At 40.1% G+C, this 23,280-nt stretch overlaps 1 protein-coding gene across 7 annotated transcripts in view; it reads left to right on the forward strand.

Moving 5' to 3' along the window:
• LOC110464310 overlaps window positions 1-22,392 on the forward strand; it is a 53,918-nt gene extending 31,526 nt beyond the window's left edge. For all 7 annotated transcript variants that reach the window (XM_021519501.1, XM_021519508.1, XM_021519462.1 and 4 more), the window contains 9 exons: window positions 1,568-1,759; window positions 7,338-7,429; window positions 9,605-9,748; window positions 10,410-10,578; window positions 10,928-11,866; window positions 12,189-12,368; window positions 15,020-15,108; window positions 17,825-17,965; window positions 18,299-22,392. In XM_021519501.1, the coding sequence (XP_021375176.1) occupies window positions 1,604-1,759; window positions 7,338-7,429; window positions 9,605-9,748; window positions 10,410-10,578; window positions 10,928-11,866; window positions 12,189-12,368; window positions 15,020-15,108; window positions 17,825-17,965; window positions 18,299-20,012 (3,624 nt within the window). In that variant the 5' untranslated portion in view covers window positions 1,568-1,603 and the 3' untranslated portion in view covers window positions 20,013-22,392. The remainder of the gene's footprint in view (window positions 1-1,567; window positions 1,760-7,337; window positions 7,430-9,604; window positions 9,749-10,409; window positions 10,579-10,927; window positions 11,867-12,188; window positions 12,369-15,019; window positions 15,109-17,824; window positions 17,966-18,298) is intronic.
• Window positions 22,393-23,280: the final 888 nt, after the last annotated feature.

Genomic DNA, 23,280 nt, shown 5'->3' on the forward strand with positions numbered 1-23,280 from the left:
ACTCTCACCGTTACCAGTGGTTATATGGTCAATGTCTGACGGTTTGTGACGAGAGATGACCAGTACCTATCACAGTTAGAAAGTCACATTACTCTCACCGTTACCGGTGGCTATATGGTCAATGCCTGACGGTTTGTGACGAGAGATGATCGGTACCTATCACAGTTACAGAGTCACGTTACTCTCACCGTTACCAGTGGTTATATGGTCAATGTCTGACAGTTTGTGACGAGAGATGACCAGTACCTATCACAGTTAGAGGATCACGTTACTCTCACCGTTACCAGTGGTTATATGGTCAATGTCTGACAGTTTGTGACGAGAGATGACCAGTTCCTATCACAGTTAGAGGGTCACGTTTCTCTCACCGTTACCAGTGGTTATATGGTCAATGTCTGACGGTCTGTGACGAGAGATGACCAGTACCTATCACAGTTAGAGAGTCACATTACTCTCACCGTTACCGGTGGCTATATGGTCAATGCCTGCCGTTTGTGACGAGAGATGATCGGTACCTATCACAGTTACAGAGTCACGTTAATCTCACCGTTACCAGTGGTTATATGGTCAATGTCTGACGGTCTGTGACGAGAGATGACCAGTACCTATCACAGTTAGAGTGTCTCGTTACTCTCACCGTTACCAGTGGCTATATGGTCAAGGCCTGACGGTTTGTGACGAGAGATGACCAGTACCTATCACAGTTAGAGTGTCTCGTTACTCTCACCGTTACCAGTGGTTATATGGTCAATGTCTGACGGTTTGTGACGAGAGATGACCAGTACCTATCACAGTTAAAGGGACACGTGACTCTCACCTTCACCAGTGGTTATATGGTCAATGTCTGACGGTTTGTGACGAGAGATGACCAGTACCTATCACAGTTAGAGGGACACGTGACTCTCGTCGTCACCAGTGGCTATATGGTCAATGTCTGACGGTTTGTGACGAGAGATGATCAGTACCTATCACAGTTAGAGGGTCACGTGACTCTCACCTTCACCAGTTGTTATATGGTCAATGTCTGGTTGTTTGTGACGAGAGATGACCAGTACCTATCACAGTTAGAGGGACACGTGACTCTCGCCGTCACCAGTGGTCTATACCGCTGATGTCTGTTAAATTCTCTCCATCAAATTACTCCCCAGATATAAATGTACAGTGGACAAACGTGACCGGCATACCATTAACTATCCGCCACGGGTGCTGATACCAGTTTTGTATGCAAATCGACGTCACCTACAGTTCTGTCTATAAATCTAGAATACAGTCATCGAGGGCCAAGTAGACCTCCGTATAAATTATTTCTAAGTCAAATTTCGACATCACCTCCTCCTCCTCCTCCTGTTCATTGAACCCGACTTACATCACTATTGGGGCGTATACGTAATGATATTGGATCACGAACGAAGTAATCGTATGGGTTTTGTTCTTTTCCCTTTCCGATATTTATAAAAAGTTGAGTTGCTGAGCTCTAATAGGTAGTAATGGAGAGGTTGTGGACCAGACAAAGAGTTCGACTTACATTGTATTTTAAAACAATCATCGAATTTTCTTGTTTTTTCAGTTGAGAATGATATCGGGATAACAACACAGACACACGATGACGAAGAAACTGATAATCCCGGGTACATTTGAGCTGAAGAACATTCTCCAGGAGAAGGGACCCCTGCCACACCCAAAGAAACCCCGGATCCGGAAGTGCGAGCTCATCCAAGATGTGTCCAAGTTCAAGGACGTCGACGAACATGCGGCTAAGGTAGGACAAGCTTGTGAACAAAAAACAAACGGAAAAGACGTTTTTATCTATACGAATGACATGTCAGGGTTATATATCACAATGTACTGTAACCATGGTGTTATCCGTTATCAGACAGGATGGTTGAAATTCCTTGTGGGATGCATTCCATCACATTCACATTCAAAGAAATCATAATTGTCTTTGTTTATCTGTCCTATAACATGCGTACACTTCAGATTTATAAATTGTAGTTAATGTAAGCAGTCGGTAGACAATTAGGTTTGTCTGCCTACGCGCCGTTGGATTTACTATAGATCGGGCACTTGTCGATATTTCTCAGAAAAAAACCTCCAGCATGCGTCAGTAAAATTCCAGCATGCCGAAGTAAAAAATATTAAGGAAATTGCTCAAAGTGTATGTAACTTAAATAAATTCAATAACATCTCATAAAAACGACAGTTGTAATATCGGCAAAGATTTTTACACAATTTGTTGATACGGAGTATGGAAGCTAAACAGCAGCATATGGTTCTTCAATGGTAAATACGCCGGCAGATTCAACATGTGTTTGATTCCTAGAAAGTCGCCGTCAGACGTTCTTGCTGATTTTGGAAAAATACTTATAACAAATAACTGCACAGGTCATCATGCTTTTGTTATGTAAATTGTTTTGCAGTAGAGCCCAATATAAAAAAAAAATTCTTGTCTTCCTATGAACGTGAGATTATGAACTAACACTAAACAATGTAATTACGCCGCTAAATTAGCTTTCTGTGACGGAACATTTGCGGCAATGTGTGGTGCTAGTGCTTTGTTCGTTATTTTTTTTTGTCAAAATGCTTTGACTCAACAGAGACATTATGTTCATAGGCTAGACCTCATTAAAACGAACTAAGTCACAGGGCTCAGTACAGACTCCCAAACATCAAACAGCTCGGCATATATATCTGGTTTACTAATAAGTAACGTTGAACCAGATTCGACTTGAACACAGCTAGTCTCGTTCAACCAGACGCTTGATCACTTGTATCGGCGTAGCTTGCGCAGGCAACAAGAGTGGTTGAACGAGACTAACGAAATAGCCTGCTAGTAGTCGTGAATGTTCACTTACCCTGAAACGTCAGTGTACGTAAGGTTACGGCCGCTACAGAGGACGCTTTTACTTCAGAACTGACTTAATGAAAGAAATCAAACGTTTGTGCTTGTGTTATTGGTACAACAATAATAGTTGTACACGCTGTGTGTACGGCAAGCAAGTATTCCGTACCCCACCGTTCAAATCAGCCCCATCTTTGATGTGAACGGAGATAACTGCGATTAGACGGAATACCACTCCGCCGTCTTGATCAAACGATAGCGCGCTCAATCTAATGATTAAAGACTTTGGGATAATAAAACATTCAATTCTTACGTAATTTAAAGACAGGTTTAGTGAGTCTGTGCACACAATGTTGTTTAATACTGACGTCATATTTACATTATTAACGGGAATGTGTTGTTTAACACTGACGTCATATTTACAGTATTAACAGGAATGTGTTGTTTAACACTGACGTCATATATACAGTATTAACAGGGAATGTGTTGTTTAACACTGACGTCATATTTACAGTATTAACAGGAATGTGTTGTTTAACACTGACGTCATATTTACAGTATTAACGGGAATGTGTTGTTTAACACTGACGTCATATTTACAGTATTAACAGAAACGTGTTGTTTAACACTGACGTCATATTTACAGTATTAACAGGGGTGTGTTGTTTATCGTTGACGTCATATTTATAGTATTAACAGGGATGTGTTGTTTATCGTTGACGTCATATTTACAGTATTAACAGGGATGTGTTGTTTATCGTTGACTTAACATGAGTGTGTTGTTTAACACCGACGTCAAAGATACAGTATTAACAGGAATGTGTTGTTGAAAGGGAATGTGTTGTTTATCCTTGACGTCATATTTACAGTATTAACAGGGATGTGTTGTTTATCCTTGACGTCATATTTACAGTATTAACAGGGATGTGTTGTTTATCGTTGACTCATATTTACAGTATTAACAGGGATGTGTTGTTTATCGTTGACTTAACAGGAATGTGTTGTTTAACACCGACGTCAAAGATACAGTATTAACGGGAATGTGTTGTTTAAAGGGAATGTGTTGTTTATCACTGACGACATAGGTATTGTATTATCGAGAGTTGTGGTGTGTATCGTTGGCGTCATATATACTGTATTAACTTCCTTCTGTAGGTCTAATTGAGGCAGGCGTTGCGGAAGGCTCTATTCTTGGCCCACTTTTATTTCTTATATTTATTAATGACATAGCAGATATTTTTGAATCAACGTCTCGTCTTTTTGCAGACGATACAGCATTACTTAAGTCATCTTCATCTTGTCTAGAAATTCAAGAAACTTTAAATAGAGACCTAGATATCTTAAATATTTGGTCAAAAACCTGGTTGGTTAATTTTAATCCTGAAAAAAAAGGTGTATTGTTTATTTCGAATTCAATCGATATCAAAGAAGATTTAGATTTAGAATTTGATGGGAAAGTCTTAAACTTTACAGATTATCATAAACATTTAGGGGTATCTTTTGATTCGAATGCAAAGTGGGGGGATCATGTAAATGCAATTTACACTTCTGTTATGAAAACAAATAATGTCTTACGGAAACTGAAACTCTTATTAAGTAGGGATGCTCTTTTAATTATTTACAAGACTTTCATTTTACCTGTTTTAGAATATGCTTGTGAGTTGTGGGACGGTTGCACTGTTTTTGAATCTGAAAAGTTAAAAAAAAGCCCAACGTGAAGCTGCTCGCATTATATTAGGACTTCCTTCATATACCCCTATTAATACTTTATATCACGAAACTAGTCTTGAAACTTTATCTAGTCGCAGAAAACGGAGGAAACTTCAACTATTGTATAAGATGCATATTAAATTAACTTCTGATTACTTCAATTATCTTTTGCCGCCTTTATCTGGAGAAAATAATCGTTACGCTTTACGTAACAATAATAACTATAGGATTCCTCCTTTCAGATTATCTCTTACTAACTCTTCTTTTCTACCTTCTACTCTTCATTACTGTAATAACTTAGAAAATTCGGTTCGATCCCTAACCCTCTATTGATCATTCAAATCCTGTTTAACGTAAAATATTCAGTCAAGTCCACCTATTTACTTTAAAATCGGAAATCGTAAACTTAATATTTTGCATACTAAGCTCCGACACCAGTGCAGTTCACTTAATTATGACCTTTTTAGTGTTAACCTTCTTGAGAGTGCATCTCGTAATTGTGGTCATCCTTGTGAGAATGTCTTTCACTATTTTATGGAATGTCAACCTTTTACAAACGAAAGACGTATTTTGGTTCAAAATTTGATTAATTTGAATGTTGCGTTAAATTTAGAATTCTTCTGTTTGGCAATTCACAATTTTCAATGGACCTTAACTCAAACATTTTTAGATCTGTGCAAAACTTTATCAAACCAGCAAGAGATTTTGAGTCCAAATTGTAATAACAATTGTATATATTTATTGTCATTATTGTAATATCATTTAACATGTATATTGGGAGAAGGCGTTGATAAGTTGTTATAACTTGTGCCTAATCCCTTGTCTAATTTTGGCAATCATTTTATATTTTATATTTTGATTTTGTTGTATACCTTACTTTTTATCACTCCTACCGATACTAAATGGTTCTATACTTTTAACTACTTCATGCAACAGCAGCAGGGTATGAACAGGGGGCATTAATGACTTGCAAAAAAACAACAACACACAATTGTAGCAATTTCTCTGTTTAATATATCAATAGGGCATTGCTTTCCTATTACTAATTACTTGATTGACTTTTTAATAAGAGCATTGTATAGCTAAAAATATCAATTAAATATTTATATGTAATTGAAACATACATGGAATTATCTCCCCTATACTATCTGCTATATATAGACTGGGGATCTATGCTACTTAATTATTATATATGATTTGCATCAATATTTTCTTACTAATCGTTTCATTCATCTTTGTCTTTGTTATGTCAACCTAAGGAGAGAACTTATATAGGCCTAGCCTGCTGTTCAATCCTATTGTTTAATCAATAAAATATGATGAAATGAAATAATTTTGGCAATAAATATGTTTAAACTAATTAACTGGGCCTTGTTTTGTATCTTCCGCTGATATAAAGTGATGTTTTTGATTCAAAAAGAAATTCAATCAGTTTTGCTAAACAAAACACCATTTAAAATCAAACCTGACCATCCGTATATATATATAGGTAACCTAATGCTAGAAAATGCTCGCCTGATATCGACCAGATTAAATGTTCTCTTCTGGTATCGACCGGAATAAAATCTGCTGAATCCATAAAATATTCGAGATAATATATATTTAGGACTAGATTTAAAAGAACACCGATTCTGCCATAAAACCACTACTTCGTTTGTACTTGATGTTGTAGCCTTTTTGACGTATCGCCATGACTTTTGTTTTTATTTTCTGTCTGATACTATGACTTTAATCCCGGTAGACGGATGATGAGGCGGCCACTGTATCTGTAACAAGGACGGGGTATCCGTGTGGATTATACGATAGACGGCGGGTCTTTAACAGCGGATCTGTGTAACATTTTATACCGCCTCGTGATGTAATAGTTTTTTATTCACCAGAATGTATCTATTGATAGAAGTATATGCTATTAAATTCTAGAGTGAAAGACATTGTTTGTTCCTAAACCGATGATTGATATACTTTAGTCATTCATTGACGTATTTCGTAGTTTAATAGGGTTAAGGCCGATGATTGAACTATTTCGTAGTTCACTTAGGTTTAATGGCCGAAGGTTGACCTATTACTAAGTTCACTTAGGTTTAATGGCCGAAGGTTGACTTATTACTTAGTTCACTTAGGTTTAATGGCCGAAGGTTGACTTATTACTGAATTCACTTAGGGTTAATGGCCGATGATTGACCTATTACTTAGTTCACTTAGGGTTGAGGCCGATGATTGACTTATTACTTAGTTCACTTAGGGTTAATGGCCGAAGATTGACCTATTTCAGTAGTTCACTTAGGGTTGAGGCCGATGATTGACCTATTACTTAGTTCACTTAGGGTTAATGGCCGATGATTGACCTATTACTTAGTTCACTTAGGGTTAAGGCCGATGATTGACCTATTTTAGTAGTTCACTTAGGGTTAATGGCCGATCATTGACCTATTTTAATAGTTCACTTAGGGTAAAGGCCGATGATTGACCTATTTTAGTGGTTCATTAAGGGCTAATGACCGATGATTGACCTATTTTAGTAGTTCATTTAGGGTTTATGGTCGATGATTGATCTTTTGAGTGGTTCACTAAGGGTCACTGGCCGATGATTGACCTATTTTAGTGGTTCATTAAGGGTTAAGGTCGATGATTAACTTATTTACTAGTTCACTTAGGGTCACTGGCCGATGATTGACCTATTTAACTGGGTCGAGGATTGATGTATTTTACTGGGTCGAGGATTGATGTATTTTAGCTTGACAAACTAACACTATTCCTGCTACATCTCATACTTTTATTTATGTTGTAGGTTGCCGGTTTGACCCATCGATTCTTCCGTGAATTGATTTGGCAGCTGACCCACAGCTGTCCGGCTGTCAAAACGGACCTTGACAAAGTTAGGTATGGTCACTTAATGATTTCTCTGACTACCAACACCTAATCAGATCAGGTACAGTCACAGATATGCTTGAACTAAATACACAATTAATAGATAAATATGAATGTGCATGAAACAGTTATTTCTTTGCTGAACATATACATAGAAAAACATGCAACACTGTGGTTTTATTTGGTGGCACTGTGACTTCCGTATGTGATAAGACCGGAAACACCTGGCCAACATTTCCGGTCATCCACATATCGCGGTTTATACAGATGATATATTGTCGTTTCCATAGGGATATCCCTTTACATTGGTTTGTTCTTCCTCTTGAAACCATTTCTGTTTTACACTGACACAGAAAAAAACTGCTAAACTGTAATGAATATCCGTATTTGGCACTGCGCGTGACATCGACTTCATCCGATATCAACGAAATGTATACTGAAAAAGAAATATACTACCGAGGTTAGCCTTATACTGAATACAATTCATTAGTTATGTAAAATACCGAACGAAGTCCAACTGTATTTTTAAAGGTTCTTTAACGTCAACGTCACAGCGATGTCACTTATTAATACCGGTATATTGTGGCATCGAAAAAACGGAATGGAACCTAAACATAAACGTCATTCTTTTTAATTTTGCTTATGTTTTCGGGCGCTCAGGAAATAAAAACGCTTCAACAATTTACATTTCATAAATGAATTGAAGTTGGGTTTTTTTAAAAAAATGAATAAAAACAGTGAGTAAACATGTTTGATATATGTTTTTGACCTTTCGAGAACTTATATATTTGTGACGACGTCATATATGGAAAATATTTACAATGTTGTTATCACAATATTGTATAACAGTTTCTGTGTAGGTAACTTGTACATGTCCTCGAAAGTGCCTTGTTTTAGTTTGTGGAAAATATTTGATAAGTTAATCAGTCTAGTCTGAGGTTTTCAGTAACGGGGATAGGACACGGCCATACAAACAGATTCTAGACGTGATTGTACTACCGACCTTTGTTAAGTACACATCCGGACCAACACACGGTGTATGTAAACAAATGTCCTATTACAGATATAAATCGTCTATTGTCACGTGTTCGACTGTTACATCACGAGCTAGTGTGTTGCAGTTTTATTCAATGTTAGGCCTATGAGTAGACACACTTTTCGACGGACACTTAATAGATTTAGTAGGGGTCGTTTTATTGTCTGCATGATGCTGATTTATCTTCGTAAAACCATCTAGGTAAATCTATAGAAATAAAGCCAACTGAAATTTAAAGTATCGAAGTAGAACCATCCTGATTTCTTCGGAACGATTATAGATTTCCAGTAAGTTTAGAATCCCGGATTCTCTCGGAGTATTTTTAGTCTTGTAAACCATGACAATGTAATCGTTAGTAATTTCGGGCCCGGTTACCTGCTTCTAACGTCTGCATCATCAAGTAGAATTTTAATACGACTCTGCGGCTTTACAGATGTTCTCAGTTGTTGTTATTTAAGCTTCTTGTTGTTTGAACACTCCAAAAAATACGACTGCCGATATGTCGCTAGCTGCCGGTAGTCACAATGTCAACTAATGGGACAATAGTGCCGTACCTGTATATGTCACGCGCTTCTGGAAGGGTTTTTTTCTGGTAGTAGATAACGACTGTACAGGTGTTGTCAGGTTCCCTGTCTTCTGTACACATGTTGCTCTATAGTTTGTCGTCCGTTTAGTTTACCACACGGGGCTGGTCATGTAAACTATAACAATCGCAAATAGAAATGGCATTTTCTTGTGACAATTACATCAATAATTGACCGCATGGTGGCAAACGAATATATTCCTAAATGAACATCTAGCTTTGAAAAACGTCTGTAACTATTTAGGACGATATCGGATTGTCAATATGAATCTGGTAACAGACGTAACCGGTCCGACTGGGAATGGAGACCGGTGCCGTGAAATAGACATCGTTAACATAGTAGAGGAAATGAACTTGTATTGATCCTGGTAACTTAAGTAAACTGACACAACTAAGAGGTGTTTGCATTGAACTCATGTTGTCGTGTTACAGCGCGTGAGTGGCTGACCTGGCTTAACCTTGGTTCCGTGGTCAGACTTCTATTACCGCGCTGAAGGGGTTCCATTTCAATCCTCGAGTAACAGTCAGTGGTGATGTAATTTATGTACATGATTCCTTTCTATTTCAGGGCAATATTCCAATGGCTAACTTTAAGAGATCTCAATCGTCCAATCTTCACAGAGGAAACGGCCAACAACACTGTGGAATTCATTATGAAAGAGTTTCAACAAGGACAGAGAACCCATGCACAGATATTCCAGATCATATGTTTGTACGTGTAGTATACCATGGTGTTATCTAATGATGTTGCTCATTTTGCGACAAAAAGCCATACACAAATTTAGGGCAAATATCCCTGGAGGCATGCTGTCTATTTGTACAAAAGAAATCTTTTATTTCTTATTCATTTCTTGATGAATGCAAATGAACGCACTAGTCATGTAGGGTTCATTAAGTAGTGGTGCAGCCCGCCGCTACCAGCCTGCTACACAATGTAAGGGACACCGCATTAATTTGGTAAAGCCTGTCTCATTTATCTCCGTTACCTGGTACGCCACATAGGCATCTATTATGTCACTGAACTACAGGAGTAATCATAGCGTCTATTTATTCTTTGTATAACGGATTATGAAAGGTAAGAAAATATGAAACCCAGACAGGTATTACCGGCCCAACAGTTCGTTTAGATTTTCTATATTGTTATTTTAGCCCACTAATATGATAGTACCAGTTACAATGTAGGCTAGTCCGGCCCTTTTTTTCTTTAAAAATGCACTCTCATCCAATGAGAGTAATCCCCCATAACACGCGCTTCCATCATGTTTATATTGCCGGACTAGCCTTTTATATTACCGGACTAGCCTTTTATATTACCGGACTTCCGACTAGAATTTTCAACACTTTGGTGATGCAGTAACTGCTTTGGTTTCTAGGTATTCCGGTATATACTGTAAAGTGGTTACGGGCGTTGCTAAGGGCAAAGACTATTGCCCGGGTGAGACATGCTCTCTGGACAAGTTCCGGCATTGCTGGAATGTGGTGTTCATCAAAGATAACTGGTTTCCGGTCGACGCAAAATGGGGAAGCCGTCAAGCGTCAAATGTAAGAAAGGAGTTCATGAAAATAAAACACATATGAATCCCTGAAATAAACAAATGTTTTATCACTTATCTCATTCTGTTGCAATGCTAAATTTCTGCTTAGATATAATATTTGGACATTTGTAAGCTATTTAATTTTGTCTTTTTCTTCTACTTGTAGTAATAAGTATTATTACGTAAGAAGTATATACATAAGTAGAATATATAAAGCTGATTCCAAGGAAGAATGTCAACTGATCAGTAATTGATACGTGAGGTTTTGATAAACAGACTAGTCTAATACTTTCCAAAACAGACTAATACTTTTACTTTACTTTCCATAAATACAAACTATCTCACTTTGTTTGTAGGAGAGGTCAGACAGTTATAGTGACTTTTACTTTCTAACTGATCCGGATCAACTCCAGCTTAGCCATTGGTCAGAGGTGCCGAGCTGGCAGCTAGTCGATCGTCCAATCAGCTCGTCCGAATTTGAGCATCTGCCCTTTGTAAAGCCCCACTTCTTCAAGTGTGGGTTGAGCTTTATATCCAACGTAAAGGCCGTGATTGAGACACGACGAGGACAGGTTAAATGGGACATCGGACTCGGCACTCCTGTCAAGTTCTCATTCAAACTCGTGTCCGCTGAGACTCGTCAGGAACAGTGTGGCGATGTTAACCTCAAGGATTTTGTTTTCCACGAAATCCAAAATGGCCGCGCTAGTTTTATACTCAGGTCTCCCCTTCCGGGAACATATTACCTAAAACTGTTTGCAAAGCGCCAAGAAGACAGGTCTATAAATCGAAGTCGGTTTCTTGAGGTTCTGGAGTACAAAGTACAGATAGATAAAGCTTGTATCGAAGACGACCCTCTACCGGGATGCTGGGATCACATATGGGGTCCAGGGGAGAGGGCGGAGCGATTCTGTATCTACCCTGTTCAGAAGCGCGGTATTATCACTAGCAGTGAAAAATCCATCAACCTAGAAATCAACAAAACTCGACCTGTGCAATTACTCTACCGATTCTGTCGTAACGAGTGGAAGGAGTCGGAACTCCAGAAATGTGTGAACGTTGTCCAGGACAACGACACTAAGGCTTACGTCGCCATTACGCTACCGATGGCAGGGGAATACGGACTCGAACTTTTTGCCTATATACCCTCAAAACCGGAAGTGGCGTATACGCATGTGTGTCAATATTTTATTTCTTGTCAGAGAAGAGACGAGGAGTTAGACGACGCACTGCTAGAGAAGTTCCTTGTCCGGAATGACAAGCGACAACCAATGCAGTTCGCCGACAAGGCAATGGTATGACGTGTTTCATGAAGAGCTCATAATTTCTGAATATGATAGGCCCACATACTTGATCTAATGGCAGGAAAAACTGAGTCGATATTGCAATATCGTGGTTATGATACTGTAAAGTATTGCATCCAATAGAAGGAATACTGGCAACTGACATAGGTCTGAGCAATGTTTCTGTCTCCTTTACTATAATATTCTTGCATGAAAGCCTTGACGAAAATATTATTTAAACAAAGTCTGAAATAAAGTAAGGTTTAATCTAGCATAGGATGCGTTCATAATTATGCTCAAGTTTAAATGTGGTATATATTTTCTTCGCACTTAGACCAATGGCGTCCCAGAAACCTCGAATCCGGGCGAAGCACCTTCCACGTTTGACCTCAAACCTCTTGGTGACGATGAATTGGAAGGTACGCCCCCAGAACTAGTGTCGTCTGCCAATCATCTGGCTGTGTTGGACAAACACAGAGAGAGCATGCGCAAAATGGATGCATATGCTAAAAAAGTACGTATGATATTAACTTATTTAAAATGCACAGATTTCATCCCACAGAAATATGTTTTTCTGTCCTTGCGCTTCCAAGCAACTCAACTTAAAAATGAGGGGTTAAAATTAGATCAGTTGCAAAGATTGATTGAATTCTCGCTTGTTTTCGTTCATGACTGTGACTTCATCAGATGGTGATTGTATGCCGAGGACACACGACACAGCTACCTCCGGTGAGTATAGCGTTCAAAGTATACATTTCGGCCAGCTTTCATATTTAAAGATATATTCGACCTTACTCATAAAACATATATTCAGTTCAGTTCAGTTTCTTTATTTCCAAGAGCCATCCGGCTCATAGGGTTAAATGTCAAACAATTACATCATGTGATACATAACAAGAGATTAGTATACAAATTTAAATCGATTGAAAAGAGAGTAAGCTTACAAAGTACACAAGTAGTTTTCCATATCAGACATTGAATTCTCTACTTTTTCTCGTGGCACAGTATAAATTCTTTCCTAGATTACATAATTCTTTTACATTATTAGTACTCAATAATTTTGTTAACTTAAAAACATACTAGTTTATATATGATCAGTATTAGAGTTGTGTCCCTTGAAATGCTTTATAATGATGTAAAATAACCTACGTATTACTGCTGAGTACCTTGCTGATATTTCCATCAATTAATCAACCCAGCACACAATGCAGTTCACGAGGAAAGTTTCACAGCTCTCTGGAATGGAACCCCTTTTCATGGACGGCTCTCACCGTAGTAAGACAGCATATGCTTATTGGGGCCATTGACAGTCGCTTGTTACACGCTCCAATCCTCTGGCACCTACACCTTTATCAGAAAATAACCTATACATCTTTACAGTCAGACTGTAATTTAAAAATACATATTATTCATTCTGTGATGCCGTGCGTCAGAGCTGTGGTTCGTATCAAATAACGCATAGTAATATATCAGAAATAGAGGACTTGTTTTGATATGCATTTTAACCAATGTCTTGTCTTCCATTTCAGGATGCTGACATCAATCGGGAGTCGTTTTGCTAATGGGTGGTGACTTTTTTTTCCCTCCAAACACGTGACGTATGACATTTCTTAAAAGCTACACAGATGCTTTGTAGACACAGACAGCCTGACTCTATATTTAGATCTTTTGTTTTCACCGACTCGTAAGTCACTCGGCCAGTGAACCTACGTATCACTATCGAATCGTGTGCGGTATTCAAAAGTGCTGACTTTAAAGTCGTGGTAACAATGGCAATAAATACAGTTCTATAAGTCACCTGACATGACATAGTTTTACTGGCCTTTTCTTGAAAGTTGACTGAACAAGGCTATTAATCTTCGTTAACCATAAGCAATCACATTTGTACTAAATCCTGTTCTTGAATTGCTTAAACAATAAACTGTTTTACTCCATTGTAATGTATCAGTGTGTTGTTTGTCTAACAATAGCAAATCTGTGACGTCACCCTTTTATGGCTAATTAATAGGAAGGAGCAAATTAGTTTCTACAACACATGAATTGTATACGTCACATAAGTCTAGAACACATTGTTTACGTCACCATAACGGTTGTTTGTTACTGTGTCTACAACACACGTATTGTGTACGTCACTACTGTGTGTACGGCTGGTGAAACAGTCTTGTACTTGAAAGTTTTTCTATATAACTCAATATTATGTAATGTTTTATGCCGTTTGTGTCGTAATTACCTAGCTGCCTGACTATATATTTGATATACGATAATAGAAAGTATTTGTAATTTAGATGTAGGCTCGTCCTAATTTCTCGTATCTTCATTTTTCCGTAATTCGTTCACGTGCAGGAGCGCATCTGGTGTATATCTATAAAACTTTGCCAAGAAACGATGTAACATGGACTCTGCACTCCACGTGTTATAGCACGGCATACATCACGTGGGTTTACGTACTTGCATACACCTGTAGACGATACCTACGGGATGCACGTACATTGCACTCCCTACCTGTATAGACAGAATTGTTGAGGAAATGATTGAAGATATGTGATGCGTATATTATTCTAGCAATTAAAGTAGTCGCCTAACCCAAGGCTACACGTGGTTTTCGCTATTGTAATAGTTCGTCTTTTCCTCACGTGCTTCCCTTAGATCAGTTTAAGTGTCAGCACGTGATGGTTTCAGTTTGTTTCAAAATTGGTCATTTTTGTAATTAGATTGGTAATCTTTTGGAGAGTCCCCTATCCCTGAAGTTTTATATAATACAACTTTTAAGTCCTCATAATGAAAGCGTGAAAGGAGGATTTAGGATTTAACAGGTCTCACAGATTTATTGATTGGCCACTTATTGATTAGTTTAGGTTTAACAAGCATTAAGTCTACGACCAAATATAAAATGATGCATGAGGCAATCATATTTTAATGTAATGAAATATTTCCAAATAAGGATATTTTTCATATCTTTATAATCTTCAAAACATAGTACTGTGAACTCGACCGTACTCGGCTCTCCCTTCTTAATCTACCCCTACAATAATTCTACAAGGGGTACAGTAAACCTAAAATCCTCTAAAATACAAATCTGACGTGAATGTAGTATTAACTTCTATTTTCAATTGCGATGATGTCATAGATTACTTTTAAAGATGATTACTTTCATTTTGTGGACAGGTCTGTGAGAAACACCACGCGACATTCCGAGACCTATTATGGGACCTGCACTCGTGTAAACCAGTTGAGGACCCGTTCACCAAGGTCAGGTAAGTGTGATGTCAATGACGTTTCATAAAGGTATTCATCATTGTCAGGTTGGTATGAGGTTAAAAGCGTCATATACACCCCTAAACTAAGGTGTGGAATGTGTGGGGTCAAGGACATTACAAAGAACAGCTTAACAAAGCATTGTAGGTGTAAGGTCAAAGACATTACAAAGAGCCTTTCACCAATGTCAGGTGGGTACGGAGTCAAGGATATCATAAACAGACGATCACTAAGGTATGGAATATGTGGGGTCAAGGATGTTAAAAAGAGCCTTTCACCAATGTCATGTGAAAATACGGTCAAGGACGTCATATAGGTTAGCTCACCAAGGTCAGGTAGGTGTGCTGTCAATGAGAGGCTGGGAGTTGACGGGTCAATGACATACCATAGACCCCTCACCAAGGTCAGGTTGGTGTGGTGTCAATAAGAGTCTGGGAGTTGGCGTGTCAATGACATACCATAGACCGCTCACCAAAGTCAGGTAGGTGTGGTGTCAATGAGAGGCTGGGAGTTGACGGTTCAATGACATACCATAGACCCCTCACCAAGGTCAGGTAGGTGTGGTGTCCATGAGAGTCTGGGAGTTGACGGGTCACTGACATACCATAGACCGCTCACCAAAGTCAGGTAGGTGTGGTGTCAATGAGAGTCTGGGAGTTGGCGTGTCAATGACATATCATAGACCGCTCACCAAGATCAGGTAGGTGTGGTGTCAATGAGAGTCTGTGAGTTGACTTGTCAATGACATACCATAGACCGCTCACCAAGGTCAGGTAGGTGTGGTGTCAATGAGAGTCTGGGAGTTGACGGGTCACTGACATACCGTAGACCGCTCACTAAGGTCAGGTAGGTGTGGTGTCAATCAGAGTCTGGGAGTTGACGGGTTAATGACATACCATAGACCGCTCACCAAGGTCAGGTATATGGGTGTCAATGAGAGTCTGGGAGATGACGGGTCACTGACATACCATAGACCGCTCATCAAGGTCAGGTAGGTGTGGTGTCAATGAGAGTCTGGGAGTTGACGGGTCAATGACATACCATAGACCCCTCACCAAGGTCAGGTAGGGGGGGTGTCAATGAGAGTCTGGGAGTTCACGGGTCACTGACATACCATAGACCGCTTACCAAAGTCAGGTAGGTGTGGTGTCATTGAGAGTCTGGGAGTTGGCGTGTCAATGACATATCATAGACCGCTCACCAAGATCAGGTAGGTGTGGTGTCAATGAGAGTCTGGGAGTTGACGGGTCAATGACATACCATAGACCCCTCACCAAGGTCAGGTAGGTGTGGTGTCAATGAGAGTCTGGGAGTTGACGGGTCAATGACATACCATAGACCGCTCACCAAGGACAGGTAGGTGTGGTGTCAATCAGAGTCTGGGAGTTGACGGGTTACTGACATACCATAGACCGATCACCAAGGTCAGGTAGGTGGGGTGTCAATGAGAGTCTGGGAGTTCACGGGTCACTGACATACCATAGACCGCTCACCAAGGTCAGGTAGGTGTCTGGGAGCTGTAACAGGAAGTATTGAGTGTAAGAACTACTGTGGGTTTAGTCTTCAGTGATAATTGCTTTAGTGGGTATGACGCAATACGTATTCTATTTCAAAGATTGTGTAAGTTTGATTATTTACATTGTTCCTTACCAACTCTGTACATGTAAGTTAGACACTCAAAAAAATATTCAAAACAAGCTTGCACCACTTAGCCATGTAGCTCTAGTGGTTTGAATGTGGTTTATGTAACAAATTGTCTATGCGTACAGAACGTGTAATTTTTTTTTTATTGAAGATGTATTTTTAAAACAACGCGGTTAGAGTCGTTTCGTGTAGATGCAGCTTAACAATTTGTCTTTATGTCTCCCAGATGTAAACACGTAATGAAAATCAGTAAAACATTCTATGAGTCACAAATCAGCTACTTTGAAATTCCATTTTTTTATGGTGTCTTCATATTTGTCTTTCTTTCGTTTTGTGTTTCCGTAGTTTCTGCTGTCTTTTAATGTCTCCTCAGTTCCTGTTTGTCCATTCATTTCTGCTCTGTTCCTGTTGACCTTTCGTGTCTCCTTTGTTACAGCTGTCCTTCCGTTTCTGCTCTGTTCCTATTGTCCTTGCGTTTTTCCTTTGTTCCCGTGACCTTTCCGGTCTCCTTTGTTACACCTGTCCTTCCGTTTCTTCTCTGTTCCTATTGCCCTTTTGTTTCTCCTTTGTTCCCGTGACCTTTCCGGTCTCCTTTGTTACAGATGTCCTTCCGTTTCTTCTCTGTTCCTGTTGACCTTTCGTGACTCAGTTGTTACAGCTGTCCTGCCGTTTCTGCTCTGTTCCTATTGACCTTGAATTTCTCCTTTGTTCCCTTGACCTTTCGTGTCTCATTTGTTACAGCTGTCCTTCCGTTTCTGCTCTGTTCCTATTGCCCTTTCGTTTCTCCTTTGTTCCCGTGACCTTTCGTGTCTCCTTTGTTACACTTGTCCTTTCGTTTCTCTTCTGTTCCTGTTGGCCGTTCGTTTCTCCTTTGTTCCAGTTGACCTCTTCGCTCATGTTGACCTTTCGTTTCTCCTTTGATCATTGTGCCATTCCGTGTGACCTCAGTTCCTGTTGTCCTCTTACTTGTGTTTCGAAGCCATGGTATATATATATATATATATGTATATTACACGGTGTTGGTACCCTGTGAGACCCTGTATATGTTTTCTGCTTCTTGTGCACTTATAGGATCCTTTACCTGTGGCTGGCCACCAAGAAAGTACAGGACATCACGTTCGAGGATGTGACTGAAGGAAGTCCGGAGGAGACACTACACTGTCTACACACGGGCCGGACCACGTACGCAATGGCTTTCCACACTCTGTGCAGGTACTAATCCTAGTCACGACTCCGGCATGTCAATACGTAGATAAGGTTATATAGATATTATCACAGTCTGGTCGGTACGTGTCAATGTGTAATACATAAGCATTGCGCACTAGCCGATTACGAGGTGTCTGTTTACTAATAAGTATTGTCAAGGTTTCATATGTTCAAAAGATCTGTACAATAAAAAATCAGTCACCTTATTGAAGAGAGTTGTATTCACGATTTTATTCTCAGTCATCGCTAGAAACGACAATGTACTCGGAATGCATGCGAAATAATTCTGAAAGTGTAATGAGTCCTCGATATACAGTTTAAAACTATTTCTTTTTCCAGGTACAGCGGTATCCCGTGCCGAGTGTTGACAGGCCAGGCTAAGGGTACGGACTACAAGCCCGGACAGGTCATGGGCGGACCAGGCTCAAACTTCCACACGTGGAACGTCGTCAACTTGGACGGGCATTGGTTCTTTGTCGACATTCGATTTGCGAGGCGACCAATCATCAGCAACCTAACAACATCGGGCGACATCCAGCACGGCCTGGACGACCATTTCTTCTTGACAGTTCCCTCGAGATTTATCTACACCCACTTCCCTGACGACCAACAGTGGCAGCTGCTGGACCCGCGCGTTACCATGGAGCAGTTCTCTAACATGCCGGTCATGACACCACATTTCTTCCTCCTCGGTCTCGACATCCTCAGCCACAACAGTTACCAAGTAACAAGCAAAGGGGATACAACCATCACATTACGGTACCCTACCAACTGTCCACCATTCCACTTCACATTCAGTATTCATCCGAGTGTGAAGAACGATGAGGGAGAAGGTCAGAAACTCAATCGGTACGGTATGCTTGAGGCCCATGATGGCATCATTACCTTCCGGCTACGACTGCCTGAGACAGGCTCATATACGTTCTTTGTATACGCCAAAGAGGACTCGCCGGAGAAAAAGGACAGCATGTTCGCCCAGGTGTGTGAGTACAAAATAATCCAGGAGGAAGTTCTGTCTCCAGTGGCCAAGCCGTATCCCCCGTGCGCCTACCAGAGCTGGGGACCCGGGTCCGCCTTCTACCTCTTTGGTATGCTTACCGAGCACACGAACGCTGTAATCCCCACCCAGGAAGGACAGGCCACTCTGGTCGTCACCACTCCCAAGATCATGCAGTACAGAACGAGGCTGGTCCAATTCCAGGATGCCACTGACTTTGAGGGTTACGTCACTCATCGCACAAGTGGTAACGAGACAAAATTTTCCATCACAGCCCCAGGACGCGGCGAATATGGTTTCGAGATATATGCCAAAGACCCGGATATAGACTCAAAGAAGATGCGTCACGTGGCGCAGTACCTTGTCGTCTGTGACGAGGACGTCAAGCCTATGCAGTTGCCTCGCCTACCTTCAGGTTTCCTTGGGGAACAGCCAATGCTGGTTAAACATGGGATCATTCCTGCCACTCATCCTGATCCCATCATGCATCTGGACGGAAATTACATCGAAATCGAGTTCCACACGTCAAAGGGAATGCGGTTTACCTCAAGCATGAGCGAGATTGAAACAAAACGGGAATGTTCCGAGTTTATCTTTATACAGTCAATCGCCGAGGGGATTCGTCTGTGCGTTCTCCTCCCTCAGGAGGGCTTCTTCGCTTTATGTATCCATGGCAACCTATTTGAGGACAATAGTCAACAGATACCGGGTCTGTATAACTACCTTATTCACTGTAAACAGACGGCAACACCAGTGGTGCGCTACCCGAAACAGTTCGGCTACTGGAAGGAGGGCTGCTATATGTGGGAGCCAATGACCATTGCGCCCAAGACGGAAACAGAGTTAATTCCCTTCCGTGTACGGATCCCTAAGGCTTTCGTAGTGGCAGTTGTGGTAGACCAGGACTGGACTCGCCTTGATCAGGACGATTCCGGTGTGTGGGAGGGCAAGGTAGAGCTCGTTCCTAATCCGGAAGCTCCTTCCCGGATCGTTCTAGTTGCCAGCTATGATGTAGAACAGAGTCGCTTCTCTTCACTTCTAGAATACAACGTCTAGTTTCATGAAGTAGCGTTATCATTGGAGGACAGTGTAAAGTTACCAGAAGAAATGTTACCACTGAAAAACAGTGTCTGGTTTCGTGAAGAGAGTTATCTAAAGTATCTGAGGATGTCAGTTCACTTCATTTCGCGTCCACAAAGGAGGTGTGTTTTTGGCAGCTATACATGCGGTTGGCCTATCGTTATCAGTCCTGGTGCCTAATTGTTGCCGCAGAAAGTACTATAAAATAAATGAATGACGAACAGCCTGGTATTTGTAAAGTGACAGTTAAAATAATTACTGAATGAATTTTATACCCTGACATATTTCTTCTTTTAAACAACCAAATGTCACTTCCAAAATCGCCTCATCAGTTATACGGTGCGATTTGTGGGTTATAGTGTGCGATAGGAGGCGCGCTGTATGTATCGCTATGTGTTTAATTGGAACAATATGTGACATATCGATGTCTGTCCACTATGGCTAATGTATGTAGCGGTACATTGTCCACGGTGTGTGACTTTATATTGACATGTGCCATCGGAGACACTGTGTATGCACTAGTTTGTACTTGTATTCACTCTGTGAGATGTAAGCCAGGCTGTGACCACTGGGGGCGCTCGCTGTATATAAATGTTTTCACTGGGAAGCGCCGTACGGCACTAGTATGGACAGGTGTTACGAAAATGCGAAGCAAACCTAATTGTTATTTTCTAGCCAATATATTATATGCAAATGCGGCGAAATGAGTTGATAGGATTCAGTCAGATGGCTTGGTGTGACTGAACAGTGATATTATCGCTTCATTCTCGGCTACCAGCACGCGTGTTCACTCTACAAATCGCATCACTCGATTATCGAGGGACATTCATAAACTATTTGAAAGCCATCCGTCAACGCCAACAGGTCCGTCCGTTTATAGTGACTTCGGTTCTAAATAACTCTGTTATTGATAACACACCACCCATAGGACACACCATTACAACACACGCCATCCACAGGACACACCATTACAACACACATCATCCACAGGACACACCATTACAACACACACCATCCACAGGACACACCATTACAACACACACCATCCACATCCGTTCTACTGTAGACATGATGATATAGCTTCTAGACAGTATAGGGTACTTACACTGGTGTTTGAGTCGGACGGTGCTTCTTTATATATCAATAACTTAGATTATTTTGTCACAATTTTCCACATTTTTTATTTTAGCAAAATCAAAGTGTTGCATGCTCAAAGCGTAAGGTTCCCATAACAACCTATCACAAACAGTTAACTCGCCACCCACGCTCTACCTCCGGATTTCAGCTACGTGCAATCTATATACTGTTAAGAATTTTAGGTAATATGTGATATTTTTTGTAGATTAGCATTTCATAATGATGATTATGGTCGTTTTTGTATCATGTTGGAGACATTTAACGAGAAGGGAGGTAACTCTAGCATCACATTTTTCCTCTGCAACATATGAGATACTCCCAGCATTTTCTCTTAACACGTGAATGAATATGTATAATAACAACATGTGACCAGTCGTTAATAATTAATGGTGGAGACGAGAGGTGAACTACACGCGAGGAACTTGTAGAACTTAATGAGAAGTAAAGTATAGATATGCCATTGTTTCTAGCTCTACATTCACCTCTTTGCAGTACACTTACGATTTGAAAACTACTCGCACACATATGTAGTTGAATTTGAACTTTAAAACCTCCTAACTTCTTTCGTTGAAGACAAACAGTTTATTTCATGAGTTTATATGAAAAAAAATCACTTTGATAATCGAAATATTGATGAGCCAACAGTGTAAATATCTATTGATATAGTCCATGGGCCTTTCACAGTGCTGGATGTAGAACAGTGAAATTAAACCCTGGGAGAGTACGAGTGATGTAACTCTCAGAGCGAGGGATGTAGCTCTCAGAGCGAGGCAAGTAGCTCTCGGAACGAGGGATGTAGCTCTCAGAGCGAGGGAAGTAGCTCTTTGAACGAGGGATATAGCTCTCGGAACGAGGGATGTAACTCTCGGAGCGAGGGATGTAGCTCTCGGAACGAGGGATGTAGCTCTCAGAGCGAGGGATGTAGCTCTAGGAACGAGGGATGTAGCTCTCAGAACGAGGGAAGTAGCTCTCGGAACGAGGGATATAGCTCTCAGAACGAGGGATGTAGCTCTCGGAACGAGGGATGTAGCTGCAAGAAACGGTCCCTGTATATCTTCAAATGCAAAGATGATGTTTGATTGCTAGTCAGACATTAAAGTGCTAGTTGAACTCTATTTTGGCATGTATTATTCTCTGGAACGAGTGTTTGTTATGGTAAACAATGGGATAGACTGATGATGTTATGGTTGGTATACAAATAAACCTATATTTCACACATGATATTTTTTTTTTTATTATTGTGAGTCCTGTTCCGTAATGTATTATCGGCTGTGACCAATGAATACCATGAAACTACCCCGATCGGTAGGCTACCCAGATTGGTACACAGCCAGAAAATGTTTCAAAGAGTACTCTGAAATTAAATTTGTGCATAATTTTTGTCTAAGGACATAAGTTAACAATATAATATTGGTCGGTATTTCACCAGATAGATTGTATTCATTGGTTTTTATAGTGTGAAGACAGAAATAAACCAACGTACGTTGTCATTTTGAAGATATTGTAGGGGTAATCATGATTATACGAATTTTTAGATATTAATTTCTAGCTCCATACAACCGAGTAATACATGTTTATATATGAAAATTGTAGTTTAGTATTATAACTATAACAAAATGACTTTTTATTGCAATATTTACCCTTAATGAATAGAAACGAGCAATATTTCTATAGCCTGTCATATAGTTACCATTTTGGGTACAAGTCGTTGCCGAAAAACGGGATGTGATGTCACGATGCGCGATGTTTAGAATTGGATCATTTCTATGATCAGAGATTTTTAATGAACCACTATGGTCAGTCTTTGTCAAAATCAAGGGAAAATTCATATATTGGATTAAGAATTTTCAATATTACTGAAAAAAGTGTCAAAATTGTACGAAGTTTGGGTAGCGTCACTTTTTACCAAAAAGAGTGGCAATATGACCGCAGAAAGCAGGATTACGCATAGTAAATTTTATACCGCTTCGAGGGGCATAATTAAATCCCACCTTCCTTTTCCGAATGACTCGCTATTTCGAGACACTTTCTGTGAATGCCAACAAGACAAACATTGACATCAGTCTCACACGGGCATCAATAGTAATTGGTAGGAATGCGGTGAGTA

This window comes from Mizuhopecten yessoensis, unplaced genomic scaffold (assembly GCF_002113885.1).
Source record: "Mizuhopecten yessoensis strain PY_sf001 unplaced genomic scaffold, ASM211388v2 scaffold1539, whole genome shotgun sequence".
In the NCBI taxonomy this organism is placed as follows: domain Eukaryota; kingdom Metazoa; phylum Mollusca; class Bivalvia; order Pectinida; family Pectinidae; genus Mizuhopecten; species Mizuhopecten yessoensis.